Source organism: Lissotriton vulgaris, chromosome 2_1 (genome assembly GCF_964263255.1).
Source record: "Lissotriton vulgaris chromosome 2_1, aLisVul1.2, whole genome shotgun sequence".
NCBI classification, from domain to species: Eukaryota; Metazoa; Chordata; class Amphibia; order Caudata; family Salamandridae; genus Lissotriton; species Lissotriton vulgaris.
Genome location: NC_141687.1, coordinates 2,121,213,472 through 2,121,234,882, shown reverse-complemented (window position 1 = coordinate 2,121,234,882; position 21,411 = coordinate 2,121,213,472). Strand labels below are relative to the sequence as shown.

General features: G+C 45.7%; 1 protein-coding gene across 2 annotated transcripts in view; it reads right to left on the bottom strand.

Annotated features, from left to right (window-relative positions):
• TM2D3 (TM2 domain containing 3) overlaps positions 1-21,073 on the bottom strand; it is a 69,176-nt gene extending 48,103 nt beyond the window's left edge. The window contains exons 1-2 of one of the 2 annotated variants that reach the window (XM_086958399.1): positions 20,956-21,073; positions 831-923 (exon numbers count right to left, since the gene is read on the bottom strand). In XM_086958399.1, the coding sequence (XP_086814525.1) occupies positions 831-923; positions 20,956-21,034 (172 nt within the window). In that variant the 5' untranslated portion in view covers positions 21,035-21,073. The remainder of the gene's footprint in view (positions 1-830; positions 924-20,955) is intronic. The other variant, XM_086958400.1, reaches the window with a different exon arrangement.
• Between the last annotated feature and the right edge of the window lie 338 nt (positions 21,074-21,411).

Below are 21,411 nucleotides of genomic sequence, written 5' to 3'. Positions count from 1 at the left end.
TATAAGCCTGACTTAATGGCAATGAACTGAATAGGATGTAGTGCGTCAATTTCACCCACAAAATGTGTATCTTAATTGATGCAAAGATTGTGTAAACTGCATTTTTTTCCCACAAGAAGTTTATAATGTTGAATAAAGGCTGGTGAAGCAAAGGCCCATTATCTGCTAGCTAAGGGAGCACATTCAGAAGCATTGTATTTTCCGAAGCCATTTGTCCAGTAAATTAGCATCTTCAGATTTGTGATATTCCAGTTATAGAATTTGGGGCACAACAACCTGGAACCAATGGAAAAAACTCAGAAAATATAAAGCCTTTAAAGATTTCATGTCATGGAAACCAATTTTAGTGGCATTCTCCATTTGTTGAAATCGTGTCAGCATCTAGTTCATTAAAAGAAAAAAAAATCACAGATTCTTCAATTTGGCCCCATAGTAGACAGTTTATATTAATATCTTTGAAATGGGTCAACTTCGCCATCAGGATTTCACATTCTTCTAGGAAGGACTACTACTAGTCCATGGGTGTCACTGTATGATTCGTTGGATTTGGGTTGTGCACTCCTGGACACACTAGAAGAAGAAGCTCTGTGGCTTATGTTTGACGATTTTTATTATCGTATACTGCTGTTGTTTAACAGGGCTTGTTAAACCCACTTGCTAACCAGACTTACTTTCACAGACACTTTTTTCTTCTCAGACTAAAATTGTATTACAGCAATAGAGGTGAAAACAGGCATGAGCGGTATGGTCTTTTCATGTAGCAATACCCAAAACATGGAACAGTCACTATTCTAATATAACGAAATAAGAGCAAAAACATTTGCCTTTACCTGCTGATGCGGAACCTGTGACAAAAATATAAGGAGGTGTTGTGTCTTTCTGTGGCAGCGCCACAGGCTCCGAGTGTTTAAAGCTCAGAGATCCTGCCAAAGATAAAGAAAGTGACACCATTCCTGTTAACAGATTACAATCAAAATATTTTAGAACTCAAAACTGAAGACAATCTGAAAGTATCTGATGGAGAAAAAAATAACTCTTTGCAAAAACAATTATTGGCTACAACATGAACTAGTACGCAGTTGTTCAGACAAGTGACTGATGGGTAGACTCTGGGAAAAACCTTCCAGTGAGCCTCTTTCAGACAGCAGCAGGGGTACTCTTCGGCTGAGTTCCATGCCCAGCCATGCAGTGTACTGTACAATTTATATAGATAAATGAGTTCCAGAATACATTTCACAAAACAATTTGTAACGTTTTAGATTTTTTTTAAACAGCTTATGCGCTGAACAAATCATACACCGAAGAAAAAAACACTTACTGATTACTCTGGTGATTAATGTTCTACCCATGGCTGCCTTAAATCAATGTACACTTATGCGGAAGAAACTACGAGCTGCAGTCTGTATTCTGTTTCCTGCTTCGGCCTCCCAACCACACAGTACGGTTTGACGATTACACCAACTGTCATGCTATGTTACAATTGCTAACTTTTAACTCTATTACTCTGAGCCCTTAGTCTTTTGATGCTTCAGTAGTGGAAGACTGATAGCAATGCAAATTGGCCTGAGACTCACCATTCACACCGAGACAGAAGATGTTGGCATACAATCATTGTCGACCATTGTGATATCAGCATTCAGTCACCAACTCTGCCGAAATTTGCAGTAGCCTCCCAAGCACCAACCAAATATTTCTTTCTGCTGATCAGTGAGTCAGTCCTTTTACTTTGTTTACTGACGTCATTAAAATATCACTAAGGAAGCAGAGGCTGCCCTAAAAGCAAAGGGCAAAAAACACAGCTGATGGACAGAATGCAGAACAATGTCTTACATTCACCCCAGTACAAAAATCTGGGCCTGGGGTGAATGTAAGACATTGTTCTACATTCTGTCCATCAACTGTGTTTTTTGCTAAAAGCAAAGTGAGCTGCTTGGCAATACCCTTCGCTAGCTGCAGGGACCCCTGCCCACCTTGCACTCTTCTCCCTACCCTCCTCCCTCAACCTTCCACCTCCCCCCACTCTTTTGCCTCACGCCCTCTATCTCCCTCCTCTCTCCACCACTTTCCCCGCATACCCACTTCCAATCAAGACAGAAAATGATGGTGTATAATCAATGACCACTGTCATTTCACCATCCAGTCACCAACTCTACCGAAATTTGCAGTAGTCTCGCAAGCACAAACCGAACACTTCTTTCTGCCGACCAACAAGTCCTTTTCCTCTTTTTACTGCTGCGTACAAAGGACACTGCTAAAATATCATTGCAGAAGCAGAGGCTGCCCTAACTATAAACAGAGTTGATTGGCAATATGAATAACTTGAAAACCCAGACCCACTCAGACATGGGGTCTCAGGTTATCCTACGAGTTCGGGCAGAGGGCACCTCTACTATGCTCTCAGAATAGGAGCAGAGCTAGGTAGAAATACACAGACACGTCTATATAGAATAGCACTACCATGGTTGGATTGTTCATTCTGTTCCCCATGATAGTAATGCTGGTTACATTGCTTTGTTCTCACAATTGAAGCTCATTCTCTCGGTGCAATACTACGATTGTTTCAGTAATTGTATTGGAAACGTTAATTCGTATCTCCTTGTGTTTATCTTGGCAAGCATGATTAACCAACGAAAGGGGTAAGATCTGTTTCCATGATTCCCTTGGGCTCAGAGGGTCACGTTTGAGGTTGCCAGAATCATTAGTCACCCCAGGTACGTTAGGGGTTCGGGTGAGACACTGCGAGCTAGTCAGAAATTTGTCCAACAATCACGGATGGTGGTGAGGACTCCGACTCCTACATTTCTGGTGTCCTGTTGTCCAAATACGCTGTCCTATCTTTTCTAAGTGGGAACCGTATAACATGGTACCACCGATGCTCATAGGTCAGGTACTTAATTAATGGATACCAAGCAAGGTGCGCTAGGGTACTCTAATGTGGAGAAGTGTGGCTCACTGGTTAGAGCAGGCAGACCCTGAAGCAGAGGTCAGACCCGGGACCAGGGTTCAATTCCCGACACGGCAGGGTCTTGAGCTCAAATGTCCATGGACTCGATAATTCTCGCTTCGGTGCCTGACCTAATCATGGGTTCACACTCTGCAACTCTGGGCATTAAGCTTGCTTAATCTCCACAACGGCCCCCCCGCGGCGGGATGCCTGGCGTTCACCTTGGGGATGCCTGGCTTTCACCTTGGGGATACCCTGTAGGGGCTATCTCACAGGGAAAAGCCTGGACGGGTTCCCAAGGCAAGCGCGGAGATACCCCTTCAGGGGTCGATTCAGGCGCTATATAAGGAACATAATTATAATAACAATAATAATAACCTTTTTACATGGAGACATCCGTGCTGTTGGGGACTAATTCCTCCTCAGCATGTTAGGAAGCACCTAATATTGTCTGTAGGTTTTTCAAGTCTGACCTTTTAAAAGGATATCCCACTGTACTTAATCCCACTCTGAATTACATTTATTACAATGGCAAACCAAATTTTTATTCCCGCTAAGTTATGTTACATATGCTACAAAATGGGGTGGAGATGTTATTTACATTGTTGAGGCCCACAATGCTTATAGAGCTGAAGTATTTTACTCCTGGGTCACTTTTCCAGTGCAAAATGCTAACACAAACTTGTCACTATTGTGAACAAGCTAATTTACCTAATGAATACACACCACACAATGATTTAGAAATACCCTTAACATATCAGGAAAATCAAAATTGGTCCCAAGGTGCCCTACCACATACACGACAACCATGTGGACCCCTCAGCAATGAACGCCTTACCCAAATTTAAGATCACTTAATGCGGGGGAATTACATGCTCTCTATACTAATCTAGTAAGACCATTTAGATGATTAACACAGTTCGTTATTGTAGGAGTAGGGCCTGCTCCTATGGTCACCCCCACTTTTTGCTGTGATACTCTGGTTTTTCGACTTTAGTGTGGCTGTGGGCCTGCTAATCAGACCCACAGCCCAGCTGTTCTCTCTCTAAATTCATACCATGTACTTTAGGTACATACCTAATTGGGTATTGGGTCACCTTTGTGAGCCCCTGTATAGTGCACCATAGGTACCCAGGGCATAGGTGCATCCAAGGCCTACCAGGGGCTGCTGCATGAATTATGCCACCCCTGGCTTGCCATCCAAACTGATACCACAGGCTGATCACTCAGCTTGGGCAAGGTGGTGTAATCACCCCTTGCTTAGATATAGTATTCCTATATCTACCCATGTATATATAGACACATATATGCCTATAAGTCACTCCTATGGCAGGCCTTGACAGTCCTGAAGGCAGAGTGCTTAGTTTTATGCAAGATGGTGCTCTAGCATGAGCTGAGCCTGTCTGCAGCTTCGGAACCATGTCCTTATAGCTGTTCTATGATATAGCCATACCATATACTCTTAAGTGCATTATAATCCTCGCGGTTTAAGCTAACTTTGGTTTGGCTTTACCAAAACATGTTGTGTAAGGTGTCAAACACTTTGGAATACTACTCCCCCCGCCCCCCAGTCCTGGCAGGCGGGGGTAGCATTCCACCCTTCTAGAGGGAGAAGACATGCCGTTACTGCTTTACCCGGGTTAAGTTAAACAGAGCCTCAGCATCACAAAATGGATGCTGCTGCCACAGACACGAGTCTGACCTCCTGCTACTGGACGAAACTCCACCAGGGGAGGCCTGGACAATAGGTTTCCTGTCGAAGGAGGAGCTAGCACCTCCCCAGACAGCCTATAGTGGATTGGGGGCAGGGTGGGTACAATGGAAAGATGCTTTTCCAGACACTGCCTCGGGCACACAAGGTGCTCCATGCATATCCCGGTTCAAATCAGTTGCTGGGGCACTCCAGCCCCAGCTCTGGCGCGAAACTGGACATACAGAAAGGGGTGTAACCACCCCCTTCTCAGGTTCCACCCATAGGAGGGACCTAGCAGGTAATCCAGCCCCTCCATCCATTTGAGGCTATAAGGATAATGGTCCAAGCCCTTATATTGTCCCGCCTGGACTATGGAAACATTCTGTTCCTGGGAGCCCCTCAGGCCACAGTAAATAAACTACAAGTAGTTCAGAACTGTGCAGCACGGATGCTTCTGCAGGTTCCACGTTATAAATCAGCAAGGCCAGCACTGCGACAGTTACACTGGCTACCAATTGCTGCCAGGATACAATTCAAAGCTATGTGCTTGGCACATAAAGAAATCTGGAAGACTTGCCCACCCATCCTACACCCACTGCTACCACTGCTTATTTTTGGCCACCATTAAGAAAATAAGGAAGGTGAGATGGGGAGGCGCTCCTTTTCATTCACTGCTGCTAAGTTACGGAACTCCCTTCCCCAAGCTATGCGGGGGAACAACAATCTGCTGACTTGTTGCAAGCTCTTAAAAACACACCTGTTTGGAATGCTACCCTAGCTGTGCAGACTGATGTGATTCTGCTTTTGCCCTGAACCCTATAAATACCCCTGTACCTCAAAACCCAAACCTACCCTTGAACCCTAAAAATACCCCTGTACCACAAAACCCAAACCTAACCCTAACCCTAAAAATACCCGTTTCCCAAAACCCAAACCTATCCCTGAACCCTACAATACCCCTGTACCCCAAAACCCAAACCTAGCCCTGAACCCTTAAAATACCCCTGTACCCCAAAACCCAAACCTACCCCTGAATCCTAAAAATATCCCTGTACCCCAAAACCCCAAAACCCAAACCTAGCACTGAACCCTAAAAATAACCCTGTAGCCCAAACCCCAAACCTAGCCCTGAACCCTAAAAATAACCCTGTACCCCCAAACCTACCCCTGAACCCTAAAATACCCCTGTACACCAAAACCCAAACCTAGCCCTGAACCCTAAAATGCCCCTGTACCCCAAAACCCAAACCTAGCCCTGAACCCTTAAAATACCCCTGTACCCCAAAACCCAAAACTAGCCCTAAACCCTAAAAATACCCCTGTACCCCAAAACCCATACCTAGCCCTAAACCCCAAAACTACCCTTGTACCCCAAAACCCAGCCCTGAACCCTAAAAATACCTCTGTACCCCAAAACCCTTACCTACCCCATAATCCAAAACTATATCTGAAACCTTAAAATACCCAAACACCCCAAAACATATACCTCAGTACCCCAAAACATATGCCCCTATACCCATACTTACCATATCCAAACATAAAAAAAACATGCTTTTACCATTCATGCATTTCCAACGAATTTCGTTGTAAATTATGCGTGGTAAAAGCATATAAAATGTAATGCCATGCGTTATGGCATTGCGGAGTCATGGTACTTTCGTAATGAAAGTATGCGGAGTGATGGTATGCGGAATAATGGGGGTTTACCCTCCCCCGGTAAGTACATTGGTGGTGCGGCGGCCCACATCTTCAGCAACATACTTATATTTTTTCACCACCCATTTGAAAAATGCACAGGTCTCTCTCACTGATGGCCAGCACCGACATACACTTTTACACACACCTCCCGCCACAAGGTCTAGAAACGCGAACTTTAGAGCTGGGGAGCTACGTTTGAATCTCGGCATCAGCTCAACATCCTGTGATTCCAGGCAAATCGCTTTGTCTCCCGTGCCTACCAAAAATGAATGTGTTCTTCTGTAATGTAAATTGTGCTCATGCCATGTTGTCGAGTTCGCGCTATATAATATTGCAAGGAAAAATAAAGTAGGGAAACTCGAGTTCACACACTACTTAACTCACCCTCTTAAGAGCATCAGCAGGGTACTGTGAATCGGAGCACTTCACAGGCCTGTCACAGATAAGAAATGCTATCAAACAAAATCCTACAAAACAATATACTACTGGCCAGCAGCAATTCATACCCGGACAACATCAGGACGGGCTGCTAGTCAATAATAAAGTTGCTCAGGCCTACAGGGACACATGTGCCAGTGTCAACATGGTGATGCCTAACTTTGTGGACCCTGGACAGATCATACTAGGTGATAATTACCTAGTGACCAATGCTAGCAATGTCAATATCCCCCATTGTATGGCAATTGTTAATTTCTCCTGGGGGGGGGGGGGGTAACTGGCCTCAAAAGAGTGGTTGTAAGTTCAGACCTCCCTGTAGAATGTCTGTTGGGCAAGGATCTAGAATCTTCAGTCTGGTCTGAAGTGGAGTATAGGACTCATGCAGAGATGCTGGGCATATCAGCACACGTCCTTGCTGTGACCATGTCACAGGCCAAAAAGTGCCAAACTGAACAGGCACTGGATCCTGAAACTATGGACCAGCTGCCTTCCAAGAAGAAGAGCAGAAGGGTTAAGCCAGTGCCTTCCCTCTTACCTCAGGATGAGGATCAGTCTTCCCAGGAAGCTGAGTGTGAGACCCAAGAGGGAACTGTCCTATAAGAGCTTGAGCCTGAACAGGTTGGATTTCTTGGGACAGGGGGACCCTCAAGGGCAGACCTGAGGCAGGCGCAATTGGACTGCTCCTCTCTTGAACCCCTCAGACAGCAAGCTGCTGCCGAGGCTGCTGGGAATGCTAAAGGTACCCACAGAGTGTATTGGGATGAAGGGCTCCTTTATTCAGAGGCTGGAGACCCCAAGCCTGGTGCTTCCAGGAGGTTGGTCATACCTTTGGCATTCAGGGGCTTCCTTCTTACCTTGGCCCATGATATTCTGTTAGTAGGACATCTTGGCCAGAACAAGACTTGGGACAGGCTTGTCCCTCACTTTCACTGGCCCACAGGTCAGAAGATACCAAGGAGTTTTGTCGCTCCTGTGACACCTGCAAAGCCAGTGACAAATCAGGTGGCACCACAAAGGCCCCCCTAATACCACTACCTGTGGTGGGGGTCCCCTTTGACAGAGTTGGGATCGACATTGTTGGACCAATGGATCCCCAAACAGCCTCTGGGCACAGGTTTATTCTGGTGGTAGTGGATCATGCCACCAGATACCCAGAAGCTATTCCCCCAAGGACCACAGCAGCACCTGCTGTGGCAAGAGCCCTCCTGGGAGTTCTCAAGAGTGGGTTTTCCGAAGGAGGTTGTCTCAGATAGAGGTGCAAACTTCATGTCTGTGTACCTAACTGCTATGTGGAAAGAGTGTGGAGTGAACTACAAGTTCACCACACCCTACCATCCACAGTGCAATGGTCTGGTTGAAAGATTTAACAAGACCTTAAAGGGCATGATCAAGGGTCTCCCTGAAAAGCTTAGGCCAAGATCATCCATCTGCCCTGCCTTTTGTTTGCTTACAGAGAGGTCCCGCAGAAGGGGGTTGGCTACAGCCCTTTTGAACTTCTGTTTGGGCATCCTGTAAGGGGACCCCTATGTCTGGTGAAGGAAGGATGGGAGTTACCTCTCAAAAAGCCTAAGCAAGACATAGTGGACTATGTACTTGGTCTCCGATCCAGGATGGCCGAATACATGAAAAAGGCTTTTAAAAACCTTGAGGCTAGCCAGGAACTACAAAAAGCCTGGCATGACCAAAAGGCTGTGCTGACTGTGTACCAGCCAGGACAGAAAGTGTGGTTGTTGGAGCCAGTGGCCCCAGCAGCACTCTAAGACAAATGGTCTGGAGCCTATCGAAGGGAATGACGGTTCCCCCATCCCAGAGGTCGCCTACTGTGGAGATACCAATGGCATCCCAGTGCCGGAAACCCTTACTATTCCGAAGTGTGCCGAACTGTTTCGTCCCAGAGAGGGGTAAGTTTGGTAATGACACCTTTCCACGCTAAACGAGCCTGCGCTATGTACCATAATGTGACTGTGTGTCTCGTTGGACCTTCTAGTGACTGTGCATGTTTTGGGTTGTATAGGGCCGCTAACATATTGTCCGTCCCGAGTTGCGCTCGATCGGCCATGAATGCCGGGTCTGTGTGGGGGGACGTGCAGCCATTGGTTAATGACCTTAAGATGGGCCGCCCAATAGTAAAACTGGACATTGGGGAGCGCTATACCACCATCATACCAGCTACGTTGTAGCTTTGTCTGCGCAATACGCAGTGGTTTGTTACCCCAAAGGAGCGTGGACACCAGTGCCGCCACCTGTTTAAAATATTGCAACAACACTGGGAAGGGTGTATTTTACAGTGAGTATAGGAAGCGAGGCAGGGCCATCATTTTAAATAATGCTGCTTTCCCCAGTAATGTCAGGGGTAGAGCTGCCCAATGGACCACATCTCTTCACAGGCGCTCAAGGGATGGGGTTAAATTGTTATCGTGGAATGCGGCCGGGTCAGTTGTAACAACAATGCCCAAGTATTTAAAGGAGTCTTGTGCGAGCTTTAAGGGACAATCTCTGGGGAGTCTAGGCACTGGACCACTCGAGAGGTAGAGAACTGACTTAGACCAATTGATTGTATATCCGGAGATGGGCCCGAAGGTGCGGCAGATCTCAAGGAGCTCTGGCAACGAGCTCTCCGGGTCTGTGAGATATATCAGTATATCATCGACAGAGAGATGCGGTCCTCCCAGTCCTCCGTCCAACGTATACCTCGCATTACCGGAGCTTGCCTGATCCTAGCTGCCAGGGGCTCCAACACCAATGCAAACAGGAGTGGAGACAGGGGGCATCCCTGCCTGGTCCCCCTCGTCAACGGTATCGTCTCAGACAGGTGACCGTTGGCCGCTACATGCGCCACTGGAGCCGTGTAAAGGAGCCGGACCCAAGCACAAAGGTTTGGGCCAAAACCTAGGCGCCGCGAAGAGATATCCCCATTCCACCATATCGAACGCCATTCGTGCGTCCAATGTCAGAACTGCTGAGGGTTAAGTTAGTAAATGTCTTCGAGCCAACACATTATGCAGACGTCGAAGATTGAGTGCAGTGTTTCTGTGGGGCATAAAGCCAGACTGGTCCGGATTATTGAGGTCAGGCAAGTGTGTTTGCAGCCTATTAGCGAGCAATTTAGCAAGGATCTTAGCTTCCACATTGAGCAGTGAGATGGGACGGTATAAGGGCATTCCGAAGGGGTCTTTCCGGGCTTAAGAATCGCCACGATCGTGGCCGTTCTCTGATCAAGCGGTAACATACCCTGGTCACGACTATCATTATACATTGCAAGTAGGTGCGGGCCCAGGGATTCCACGAAGTGCTTGTAGAGTTCCACTGGAATTCTGTTGGGTCCTAATGCTTTTCCGGACTGCAAGGATTTAATGGCCGTGCCTATTTCGTCTGATGTTAGATCCGACTCCAACTCTGCCACCGGTTCCGAGTCCAGGCTCGGCTTCTCTATGGTTTGCAATAGTTCCTCTGCGTCCGCCAGCGTGACGCCTGAGGAGGTGTACACCGCCCGGAAATGTTCTGCTAGTGTATGTGCTATGGCGCCGGGTTCTGATACTATCTGACCTTCCTCCATCTGTAAACATGCAATCGTTCGGGAGCTGCGTTTTTTCCTGTCAAGCCAGGCCAGTAGCTTTCCTGCTTTGTCGCCCACTTCGTATATCCTGTGCCTAGTCACTGCCAGGGAAGCCTTCGTCTCTTGCCTAAGAGATTCCCTATGTTGTTGTTGTTTTAAATCTAGAGTGCGCGCGTTTTCGGGTGTGGGGTCATTGAAGTGATCAGTGTCTGCCAATTGTAGTTCGTGTTCTAAAATGGTCAGGTCCTGGTGTTTGGATCGCTTGCGACTGGTGATCGCGGCTATGGCCTGCCCTCGCAATACTGTCTTGTATGCCTCCCAGAGGGTGGTTGCGGAGGTAACGGAGGCTATGTTTTCAGTAAGGAAATGCTTTGTGGTCTGGCGTAACTCCTTTCGCACCTGAGGGACACACAAGTAACCGGGGTAGATGGGATATAGTCGTTTGTGGGTGGTGTGTTGTGAGGCATAAGGCAACACTATCGGTGAGTGGTCAGATACCCCCCTAGGTCCTATAACTACGTCAGGTATGTGTGGTAGGCAGGACTCCGAAGTAAAAAAGTAATCTATGCGTGAGAGACTGTTGTGAACAGAGGATTGGAAAGTGTATTGTTTCATCTCTGGGTGCCGTCGTCTCCACACATCTTTAAGGCCCAACGCATCTGCAAAACTCTGTAGGCGGGAAATGTCCGACGGCTGCTGCCGCACCGGGTGTCGGTCCATCCCTACATCCATTGCCGCATTAAAGTCACCTCCGATTAGGAGGTCTGCCTCCGGAAGAGCTAAGATAAATTTGCTAAGGGCCGGGAGTGCCACCGTGTGCAGCGCAGTAGGAATATAGACCGACACTACATTAAGCAGTCTGCCTTCCCATTGACCATGCACCGCTGCAAAGCGTCCCTGATCGTCGTGTTTGGTGTGTAGGACCAAAAACAGAGTTTTTCCAGATTAAAATACCTGTGCCCCTTGACCCAGTGGTGAATTCCGAATGGACTACCATTTTGAACCCCCATCTATCATGTCGAACCTGTGAGGTGGGTCTCCTGTAGGAGTGCCAGGGTGGGGGTCTGTCGCTTTAGGGACCTTAACACCAGCCCACGCCTACATTTTGTCGCCCAATCCGTGCACATTCCACGTCAATAGTGTAAGCGGCGTCACTGGCTTCATAGGGGTCACTAATACAATTGTATTCTTGGTAACACCACTAATCACCCGATGAAAGGACATCCGATCAAACTTCGGGTGAATGCAACCTGCAACAGTAGCAATGTCATCTATTTATTGAAATGTCCCTGCGGCAAATGTTATTTCGGCCACACTGAAAGAAAGATCCGTGTCAGGATCTTAGAACATAAGAGTAACATTCGTACCCAAAACCACTGTAGCTACTCATTTCCTTGAGAACAGACACACTGTGGCACAGTTAAAATACCAAATATTGGAGCAAGTCAAAGTTACTTCCAACAACAAGAACACCCTATTAAAAAGAGAGAACTTTTGGATCCGTTTCATGTCCACGATGGTGCCCCATGGGCTCAATGACCGCATGGAATTTCTTTGCTACCTGTAACCATTATCATGATTTTCCTTTCTCATTCTTTCATGTATCTTGCCTTCATTACTTTTTTCATTACCATGTTTTGAAAACGTTTGTCTCTGTTTCCTTCTGCATGAACTTTGCCTCCTTTTGACCCACTCCAATATGGCGAACCATTACTCGGCATACTCACCCTCCACTCTTTCTATGAGCATTTACCTCTTAGTCCTCTTTCCTTGTCTACTCTCGTTGGACGCTTTTAACCCCGTCGACCAGCGGTTCACTTGGTTGATCTTTTCCCGCTCGGAACTCCACGGAGTTTGAGCGTAGTCACGCTGATGTAAGTACCCTACCTGGGGACGCTTTTTGAATCCGTTACCTGTGCATGTTTTACCCCCTCACTTACTTGACCACTTCCGTCACGTCACCGTCATTTTAATGTGTAAACGCTCCTACTCATTTTTCATTTTCCTGCTACCGCTTGTATATCACAGAACTTTGTTTCTGTCTCACAATGGCTGCATACACTGGGTGATTCCGGGCTAACTCGGGATACAGCTGATTTCATTGACTCTACCCGCACTTCTCTTCTGCTCATTCCTTATGATCTTATGTTGATTTTTGTCCTTTTTATCATGCTAATTTAAAAATGCTTACATATTTAGCATGTTATTAGCTGTTTGTAACAGGAACAGTTAGTGAGTGATTTTTTCTGCTTTTCTTGTAGAGTAATCCCCAGACACAGGGCGGAGCCCGAAATGCATCGGGATGTGCGATTTATTTGTTACAACATGTCAATGACCAAGACATTCTATGAACTCAGTTAATTCAATGATTTAAATGAAAGTATGCACTGAATACCAACCTAATAGATCTTGAAAGATGGATGAATAATTTTGTCGCTGTCGCATGAACTTTTGATCAATCTTCGTGTTATGGAATAAGACCCGTTGGTCCCACCTTGTTGTGCTCAGAGGTGCTCTCTCCCCAGAAGGGGGAGCTTTGTATTAGTTCCTTTGGATGTTTCACTGCCAGGCCAGACAGTGATTTCCTCTTGGCAGCACACTACACTCCTTTACAACCCTTTACCTTTGGACAATCAGCTGTGCGAGTTCCCTCCCACTTCAGTTATCACTTTTCATAGGGGTCACGCCATCGATATTAGTGTGTTGTGTGTCTGTAGCCTTTTGGGGATCTTCCCGACCCAGAACATGTACTTGCGTGTAAGGGGGTGAGAGGTCCATGCAAGGGTACACCCTCCCATTCCCAGTAGGGTCTGCTCCAGCCCAGCGACCAAGAGCGGTTACCATCAAAATGTTCAATCAGTGGGGGAAAAGTGTTTTAAGTGCGCCGCCCACTGGCTCAGTTCATCCCTTGCCCAAGTTGTCTGCATCCACTCTCTGTGAGGGGCCGTCTTCCTGTTGAAAGAGATCTTGACTGCTCGCCGCTTCATCGTTATTTCTGCGGTGGTGATCCTTGTTTCTGCGTTGGGTGCCGCATGCCGGCCGCCATCCCTCGAACCATTCATACCTTTCCCCCGGTGTCTCAAAAAAACAAGTTTTTCCCTCCGCAACGACTCTCAGTCTAGCGGGGAATAGCATAGAGTACGGCACTTCCCAGGCTCTCAACCCCTTCTTCACTTCAATGAAACTGCGATGGCGTCGGGACACCGCAGCCGTATAGTCTGGGAAGAATGAAATTGCTGAGTTTAACACACGAATTTGTGGGGAGATGCGTGCTGTCTGGAGGATCCTGAAAATTGAACAGGCTGGCTAGCACCGGCCGGGTGGGGGGGGGGGGGGGGGGGAGCATTCCTGGCTTGGCCTTGCCACCCGGCACCCTGTGTGCCCTTTCTACAGAAAAGAAACTGGATAGTCCCTTGGGCTGCAGCCGCATTTTGAGGAGGTCCTCAACTTATAGGTCCATCGCTTGCGAGCCCTCCCTTTCTGGAATGCCAAGGATGCGCACGTTATTGCGTTGCGAACGCCCTTCTTGCTCATCCAGCTTGTCGAACAACACTTTATTTTCCTCCTCTAGGCGTGTTACAGTTTTTTACAGGGCTGCTGTTTCTGTGGTCAGGGTTTTCGCCGTCTTTTCAACTTCTGTGACTCTAGTTGTGATTTTTTGAAAGTCCGCCCTGAGTAGGGAGACGTCAGTAGATATAGAGCCTACCGTGGTCTGCACGTTGGTAAGCGCCATGAACATACCTAGCAAAACAACCCTTGCACAGATTAATGGGTTAAGGAGGCCGCAAACATTTTATATCTTGCTTGATAGCAGGTGTCTGCATGATGTATTGTTAACAGCTCCTTAAAATATACAAATAGCCGACTTTGGCCTCACCCTCAGGCTTAGGTCTCTGATCTCCTGCTATTGATTGTTTGGTGTATCATTTGGCCTTCTGAAGAGTGGTTGCACTGCAATGCTTGAGGGACAATTTTACATATCAAAGTAAATTCTCATTAATATATTGTGTATGTAAAACAATCCTCTTGTTGCTTTTCTTCTTAATTCGGCAGGCTCTTTCCAGACTTCAAAAAATATTTTAGCCAGGGTTCAAAATACAAGCCACGACAATTGGCTTTTGTGAAAGCTTTTATGTATAACAAACTGACTCCATCTGGCAATCCGCGATTATTGCTTTTGCAGCAACTTGAATACCCTGCACGCACTGACCTGCCGTTAGGCAAATGGAAAATGAAGGAGATACTTGCATGCTACAATGCCTTATGAGCAGAGGTCCGCTGTCACCCACTGTGCAAGTTTAATTCGGAAAGGACTTGGAGGAGATTGATCTCTGTAGTCTATTAGTAATGAAGCTTAACACTAAAAACCATCTCTAAATACCTTGTACGTTTGTTCTGAGGACTGTTTTTTGAAGTGCTGGTCTCTCGGCTAGATACAGCTCCAGTTGTCCGCTCTAAACATCATGTTACCAATAACATACGGCAGACAGAAGACATCTGTAGACAATAAAAAGAGCATGGGCTTTTGCTCAACCACCTGTAGCCATTGGCTTGTTTTTTTTTTTAAACTTGCCTTTGGTTGTTTGGGCTCTCCTTAACGCCATGGTTATTCAATGGAAGTTTACATCACTTTAGCCATTAATTTTCGCAATGTCTTTTGTGATAGGGAGGTGCTTTACATGTTTCCCTCTGTTAATCTCTCCATTTTAGCCCAGATAATGCTACTCTTCTTGGTGTATATGAGCACACATTTATGCTTTTGGCTTCGACAATGCATTTTGAATTTCCCCACTAACAGTGCCAAAGCCAATAGAACAGTTCAGACATATTGAATGGAAAGAAAATTCCAAGAATGCAGCAGCGAGTGCACATTCACAATGGTGCTATTGGAATTTGTGTTTATGCTTTATTTATTGATTTTGCGAATGCTTATGTTAGAAAGTAACTCCTTGTTTAAAAACATTTGTATAATTCAGAGGTGTTTCGAATTTCAGCAGGGAGAGCAGTGGATGAAGACGTGGAAGATTTATTACTACTTTGACGAGGGCCACATGGTTTGCACAATTAGAGCTGTATACATTCTGAACTAACCTGTCTCGACTTCCACACTACAAAAAAACCATAAGCATCGGACTGTGTGCCCCAACAGCATGGGCTGTTTTTTTTTTTTAGGTTTCGCCTGCACGGCCCTTGCGCTGTACCTGTAAATCTACTGTTAATAAATATTGTAAAACGGGCTACATCCCACCCTCTTGGCTCTCATTCGGTCCTGTGCTTGCCACTTACTTGATCTCCATTTCCTTTGGCTGTAGCATACTACAATTTCCTGTTCTTCTTCGTGCGTTTGCTCTTTCAGTCTCCTGAGGTCAAAGTACTGTGTTCTTTCGCTTTGTGAGACTTTTTTTAAGCTTTTGCCTGCACAGCACTTGCCCTCTGCTTTTTTTTACCTGAATCTATCCTGTATCCTGTGATTATCCTTTCCAAGCACCTCAGTGCTTTTACAAATTACATTTATCCAATCCCTATATCCAATATGCCCCACCAGGCTCTTATTAAAATCAAATAGGTGAAACTTGTATGGTCACATTGGGCCAAATTAAGTTTTCCGAAAGTGAAACCTAATGCATTTACCAATGCTTGTTTTTGTGTGATGTAAATACAACGGTTACACCCATCTCTGAACCCTATTAGCCCTTTCTACCCCTTCACTCCACCCATTCCTGTACCCTAAAACCTTCTTTTTATGCCTAATCTGCTACCATCTTTGAGGGCTTAAAAGCCCTTACCACACCCATACTCCACCCATCACTGAACCCTAAAAAACCCTTTACCACCCTTAAACACCACACATCCAAGACTGCTAAAACCCCTCACCACCCCTAAACTTGAACTATCCATGAAACTCTAAAATCCCCTTTTTACATATAAACTCCACCCATTCCTGAATACTTAAAACCGTTCACAACCCCTAAATCTTGTACTAATCTCTACACATTACTGAACCCTAAAAACGCCTCACCAGCCCTGAACTCCATGCATTCATGAACCCTAAAACCACTCAACAACCCTACACTCTACCCATCCCTGAGCCATAAAAAGACGTCACATCCATAAATTCCACTCATCCGTGAACATTGAAAATCCCTCACCATCCCTAAACCCTACCCATTACTGAAACCTAAAAAAACCTCATCAGCTCTAAACTCCAACCATCGCTTAACCATTTCTGTGGCGGACCTCCACCCATTGTTGATACCTAAAAAACCCTGAGCACACTTAAACAGTAGCCATTCCCGAACCCAAAAATCCCTCACTCATCCTAAACTCCATCAAAGTTTAATGTAATTTGGGATTTTTCCTTAATAAGATCTTTCTTTTAAAATAATTCCTTTAATTTGCAATTTATTTGTATTTCATTACAATTGTCTGTCCTTAAAATAGTTTTTTCATGATTTGGTTTCCTCTCAGTTTTCGCTTTTCTTTTAACTCACATACATCAGATTTTTATACACCTGTACCCTTACATTTCAACTGTATAATGGATGCTATGATTATACATATGAAAGTGCAACAGGCAAGACGCTACTGAACTGTACAAGCTGCTAAACCCTCGTTGTATATTAATTGGATTTGTGTGGAAAGTACCCCTAAATTGTGTGATGAATGAAGCTATACTGCTGTTACAACGGCATTATGAAAATTGCAGCATTGTCTTCCGATAGGTTACTGCAGATGTTATCCAACTGGGGGGCATGGGTGGGTTTACGAGGAGGAGGCGCAGATGCCTCTGCAAGTACATGTAAATGAAGATGGCCTGGAAGAGCAGCAATATTTATTGTCCGTATTTCCAGGCTATCTACATTTACTTCGAGCCCTTGAAGTGAGAACTGTGATCAGAGTGCCGTGGGGCGGGGGTCAGTGAGTTTGTTGGCAGGGTCAAAAAGGTTGCTAAAAAAACAATAATTTGCACTGTAAAAGATATCGCATTTGTGAGAGTTCAAATTATTGGTGTGGTAAATGATGTTTCTTGACGAATTGTTGAACACAAAAGAAATGTATGTATTTTTATTCCTGCCCCTTTTCAATTCCTACCCTAAATGAGGATGGCTCAAGAATGTATTTTAGTGACACCCAGCAAGAGTACCAAAATAATTGCTTCAAAACCCATTGAGTTAACATTTGGCTGAACTATCCGAGATGCATAAACATAAATAGTTAGGCCTTTATCATGGAAATTTCGGTAGCCCCGATTTTGATGGAAGCTGTTTTTTTCTGCTTGAATCATGATGATAAGATATGCAGTATTTACAGACCCACTCAGTACAAGTCAATTCAATTGTGTTATTTCCTATGAAGTATACACGCACACCACACACTGAGAGACTTGCAGGGCACTGTGTGGATTGGAATGTACTGCCCTCTTCATCCAGGAAGATTTGGGATTGGTAATTGCTTCACAGTACTGAATTTGTGAAAAAGCTGTTGATTTAGGGAAACAGTAGGCCTACCAACCCACCCAGGTACAGGGATAATAGGCTTCAGCGCCAGGTTGGGCACTGAGAAAAAGATGCAGTCGAAAAGGTAGAGGTATTAGTTTTTGGGGTCAAGCTCATCAGAGGGCACTAATGACGAGTTTCGAGGTAATAGGGATAAGAAGAATTGGAAGTAAGAGGAGAATGGAGGAAGGAAAAGAAGGCAGGCTTGATCGAAGGGCAGACAGGCCTGTTGGGTGCAAAGAATCAGTAGAGACAGGAGAAAGGGCAAAAGGGCCCGTTACTAACGAAGTTGTCAAGTTAAAGTTAAATAAGAAATTGTTAAAGGGGGCTATTGTTTAGCGGAAGAGTTAATTAATTAATATTTGTTAGAGTGCTGTGAGGATATATTAGTCTGTGTGGCAATAAGCAGATGGTTGGTTTTATATACACAGAGCTCAAATGGCCTTATGACAACAGCAACACTGGGTCCTTGGTGATCCCACCCGAAAGAAGGTTTCAGAGACTATATGGCTGCTGAATCCACGCGCAACATTTTAAAAATACATGGCAGAGGACTACTAAAGTGAATTGCGTAACATATATAGAACCAAGAACACAAATACATAAGTGTGCAACAAGAACACACTTGTTTTCCTGTACCACACAATAAAGCAGAATTATTGAAAATACAATAAATCCGTCCTTCAGAATAGAACATCTATATGTACTCGTTTACAGCACTGAAGAATTGGATATGCATTACTATGCAGCAGGTGATGGATTATCTAGAAAATGCAGTAATATAAGTGGCCTTTTTTTATTTAGAAAAGGACCATTCATTAGTGCAGCAGGTACTGCTGGTTATCATTAACCCCTTCGCTGCTTCTGTCGGGCAACGGCCGTCACAAGCACTACCTCCGTAGTGCTGCGCACATCCATTGGCCGACGCGGCCCCGCCCACCTAATTAAACAGCCGCACCGCTGCGGAATTCGCACCGTGGTTAAATAAGCAGATGCAGGAGGACTGGAGCCTATGGGTTAGAGGGACCTGCTGGATCACGAATTATGACCGTCTACCTTTGAAAAATGTGCATTGGGGCTTATTTTCCTTTCTAGCATTAGGGCCGAGGGCACCTTTGTAGAAAAAGAGACAACATGTGGGAGCTCTTTTATTCTGAAAGGGACAGCGATCTAGATTCAAAATCAGAGTGATGGTCAGGAATGGTGCGGAAGAGGTGAAAGATGTAGAGGAGATAGCCTGCTATTCAGGACTGCTATCATTAATGAAGCAAGCGTAGTTGCATTGGGGTCCAAGAGTGTGAGGGGTTCACAACACCAATTATGGGGAGCAGTATTCTTGGGACAATATAAGTTTTGTTTGATTAATTTTCTGTTTAATAAGTCTTACATTATTGAGTTTAGGATCTATAGAAAAAGTCCTCCTGAAATCATCCCATGAGCTCCGCCCACTGCACACAACCATGTCCCTCCTGCTTCCCCAATCCTTGTCATAAAGTTTTGGAGGGGGGGGGGGGGGGGGGGGGGGGGCAAACTCAAAACATTTTGCTTAGGTGGGGGCTCGGAGCAAAAAAGTTTGAAGACCTCTGTGTTAGAGGCATGTACGGCTTGTGAAAATGTGTAGCAAACAGAAGGATAGTTGAAATAACTAATTGTTTTATAGGACTTATTTTAGACGTAATTAAAATCAAAAAATGTTTGAACTGTAGATGCACAAGCAATTTGCTTAGACGTTGGTAGTCCGATGTGTTGATTGCAATATTTGTAGGTGAAATATACTTTTAATTAGGTCTTTGATTGTTCTTATATGCGTTTTTAAACTGTACTTATATAAAGTAAATGTTTTTATGAATCAATTGTAAGGCACGCATACCTGTCGCCTCCATACTACATGGCAACTTGAGTGCCGGGCCCAGCCACTACATAATTATCAGATTGAGCCATCGCAGGTACAGAAAATTAAGTGAATGTTGATTGCTGCCCATGCCTGTGTTTTCTGGAAGACTTGTCTCAATACAAGTCTTTAGCTGTGAGAGTGGAGCTATAAGGCCTGATTGAAGCTGCGCCATATCATGTCTAAGAATAGTTGAGTTTCCTTCGCTGGGGCCGAGAGCTTCATGAATCATTCAAACTGCACCATGTAGATATAGTGGGTCTGGGTTAGGTTTCCGACGGCAGAATCAGGATTCCAAATAGGCGGTCTCCTCTCCATCCAGCTTTCCTCATACAGCAGGGCTCAACCTTCAGCCCTCACTAAGGCAGGATTTATCACACTGCTGTCATGGGTAGTAAACGCTATATAAAAACAATTTAAAAACGTACTCCCTGCAGCAAGGACCTCATAGACTCAACAGCCCCACCTTCAGAGAAAACACCCACAGAGATTACATTGCAGGACTGAAGCTTCCACGCCCCCATAGCAAGAGGACTCCACTTCCAAACGCAGTATGACTCTACCCCATACCACTTCTGAAGGATTTGTCGCATACACACACCTTCCAATCACCCTGTCTCGATATTGTACCATAGCAATCCCCCTGCCTCCCACAGAAAAGTTCCACGAGGTACTAGTCTTCCCCTCCCCTTTACAAAAAGAATTGGCTGACTTTCCTCAAGGCTGCTTCTAATATATAACAAAATCGGTCGATCCACTCCCTCTTCACTGAGGGATATGCCACAATATGTGCCTCCTACCACCTTTCTGCAAAGTTATATACCATACATACATAATATGGTCAGTTTAGCAAGTTTACGCCAGACACGACTCGATGGAGCAATACTTTACCAGAGCCTTTCTCTCCACTTTATAAAATGACTGTAATAGGCCAAGATTCCTTCCACAACGAGCCGGTCAGCCCTGTACAGAAGGGTTCTACCGAACGCAGCACCATCCCCTCGCAAAAGCGGTGCACCCTCTCCTCGTCCGCCTCCCTCCTTCCTTCCTTCCTAGGCTGTTCGATCACGTACGCCGTCCTTAGGATCATACCAAGGGCTACTTACTGCAGAATTGCACTAAACAAATGCAGCATAGAGCAGAGTTCTAGAAGGGATTGACCTCCCGTCGCTGACCTATGACAGTGTCACCTTGCTTCCGCCCAATTCGTAGTACGGTTCATTGATGCCAAGTACTCACCACGACCAGAAAGCATGAAAAGCTGTGACACGAAAAGAGCCGCTCCGCAAAGGCGCTGCAGCTCCGCGAACACCGCCATCTTTGTTGACAGCTATACTTCCGTATCCTGCCTGTCACGTGACTTTCATCGGAAAGCGAGAAGGGGGCGGGCTTAGGCTGGATTATGCGCACGCGCAGTTCCCACGAACGGGGAGAGTTATGGTATGCTAAATTGCAAATCCCATAGGCAGGGTCGGTCCTAGAATTTTCGGGGCCCTGGGCAAAAGGGAATGTGTGACACCTTCTGATCTTGGGGAAGCTGCTTTGTGCAGACTCCAACTGGGCTGCAGCCCATTTCAGACTGAAAGTGTGAGAATTGCTTGGGGGCTGAGTTTAACCTGTGTGGGCTAAAGTGCTGACAATGGGCGCACTGCTGAGTCTCTGAATGGGCAGCCCAAGAGGTGTTCCCCCTCCCCT